General features: G+C 38.1%; 1 protein-coding gene across 1 annotated transcript in view; it reads right to left on the bottom strand.

Moving 5' to 3' along the window:
- Window positions 1-1,670, bottom strand: part of stard3nl (STARD3 N-terminal like) — a gene marked incomplete at its 5' end in the record, with an annotated part of 4,661 nt that extends 2,991 nt beyond the window's left edge. Inside the window, 3 exons of the mRNA XM_010790561.1 lie at window positions 707-760; window positions 944-1,021; window positions 1,539-1,670. Of these exons, the coding sequence (XP_010788863.1) occupies window positions 707-760; window positions 944-1,021; window positions 1,539-1,670 (264 nt within the window). The remainder of the gene's footprint in view (window positions 1-706; window positions 761-943; window positions 1,022-1,538) is intronic.
- Between the last annotated feature and the right edge of the window lie 619 nt (window positions 1,671-2,289).

The following is a 2,289-nucleotide window of genomic DNA, read 5'->3' as shown; positions in this document are numbered from 1 at the left end:
GTGTNCATGTTGATGTAGAAGAGACATGAAGAAGAGGGGACACATGTTGATGTAGAAGAGACATGAAGAAGAGGGGACACATGTTGATGTAGAAGAGACATGAAGAAGAGGGGACACATGTTGATGTAGAAGAGACATGAAGAAGAGGGGACACATGTTGATGTAGAAGAGACATGAAGAAGAGGGGACACATGTTGATGTAGAAGAGACATGAAGAAGAGGGGACACATGTTGATGTAGAAGAGACATGATAGGTGAGCTTTAAGAAATAGCAGCAGAAACACGTTATAAAAAGGGTGTTTAAAAAGCAAAGATAATAAACTAAACATAAAAAAGACAAGAATATTAATCTTTGTCCTTTAAAACATTATTCTTTTCAATTCCCAGATTTATGATATTCAAACTTAAGACTTTGCTGTAAGAATATTTACATCAAATATAAGGAAAGAGATGATTAAAAAAAGGGGGTACGAAGCGACGGAGAAAAGCCTCTCATCTCAAACCATGTTTAATATTCAAATCTATAAAAGGTCAATAATGATCTAGCTAATCCAGAAGTGTAACATTAATATAGAAAAGGTTGCTCTGATGATCAGCAGCAGGTGGAGTAAAGAGAGAATAAAAACCACATTCAGAGACTAACTGAATGTTATCTTTGTAAAAACTGAATTTCCTTTTTAATAATAATGAATCCTTCGACTCTTACCTTTGATAAAATGACTTTAACAATCAGGAAAGCACAGCTGACTGCAGTCGTGATCTGAGAGAGCGAGAGGAGACATTAAAGGGTTAATTATAACAGGTTTTAATACGAATACGTCACAAAACAATGACTCAGAACATTTGATTAGAATCTAAGCTAAGAGAAAGTACTTTGGTGTTTAACTCAACAGCGCCCTCTACTGGCAGAAATATAGAAATACATCATTTAATAACATCTCACCGCGATGGCCCACCAGTGACGGAGCCGGCAGACGGCGTACGCCAAGATGAGGACCGCAAACCTGAAGACCGCCAGGACCTGAGGAAGAAGAGGAGGAGGAGAGGAGGAAGAGGAGATGAGGAAGTAGTGGAGAGGAGGAAGAAGGAAGCATTTAGGAAAGAAAGATTTAAAGGACAGGAGGATGAAAAACAGAAAATAAAGGAGAGAATAGGAAAAAGGGATCAAGTCAAATACCAATTGAGCACCCTAAGGTACAAAATAGATACACACAAGGATGTTCATATATACAACTATTCATACATAAACGCATGAGCTTTTTCAACACTTTCCGTATTTTTTAAATGTATTAATGACTCTATAAATGACTATCATTATTATTATAATCATTTTCGTTTATTGACAGATTATTAATTCATATCTAACACAACACACTTTTATTTATACACACAAACAACACAACAAACAACAGCTCAAAATCTGAACTTTATTCAAATCAATATGTCTTGAGTTGCGTGTTGCATATTTGGTTGGTCTGTATATTTGTATGAAAGTCACATTGAGAAAATAATATGCAAAAAAAAGAGCAAGAACTCACAAAGATGTCGAAGAAGGAGGCGTGGTAGTTGTATTGCAGAACTTCTCTTTCCAGCTGCGACCGAATCCCGCCGTTTACCTGCAAACACAAAGTAGGAAATGTGAGCCTCTGTAGAAAATGTGTTCTCTTGCACTACTTGTAACTAATTCCTCCTTTCATAAGAAATATTTGAGGCTGAAAAAGCACGGTACGTCCACACGGCAGCGTTGCGTGCTTCAACAGAGACGCTTCCCATTCACTTTGAATGGGGTGACGTCACGCTTTGCCGAACTGCATTGTGGTTCCTTCGCGTTGTTTTGCCTCCGTTGCTAGCTTCGAAACTGTTCAAGCGTCGACGGAAGCGTCAGCCAATCAAATCATATGCCAGTACAAGCTCTAGCCAATCAAACCGCGTGGTTGTGTGTCCGGGGCGTGAGATTCATGTGATTGGTTGTTGGTCGCGCACCAGACACGCCCACCGGCAAGCTTCAACGCGCCGGTGCCTTGTGGACGTTCCGTAACTGTCACTCTTAAAGTGGATTTACATGAGGATTAATACATGAATATATCATTAAAACAATTTATATAAACTTGTTTTTTGTGTGTTTGAGGTCTGAAAACAGAGCGTATATTTTAGGGATGTAACGATACCAAAAACTCACGGTACGATAATATCGCGAGAAGAAGTCCACGGTACGATATTTATCGCGATATTGAAAAATAAAGGAAAAAAGTGTAAATTTTTTTAAATTTTTTATTAAATAATAAATCT

This window comes from Notothenia coriiceps, unplaced genomic scaffold, assembly GCF_000735185.1.
Source record: "Notothenia coriiceps isolate Sejong01 unplaced genomic scaffold, NC01 NC01_scaffold00034421, whole genome shotgun sequence".
NCBI classification, from domain to species: Eukaryota; Metazoa; Chordata; class Actinopteri; order Perciformes; family Nototheniidae; genus Notothenia; species Notothenia coriiceps.
The sequence above is the reverse complement of the archived record's forward strand: the minus strand, read 5'-3'. Positions and strand labels throughout refer to the sequence as shown.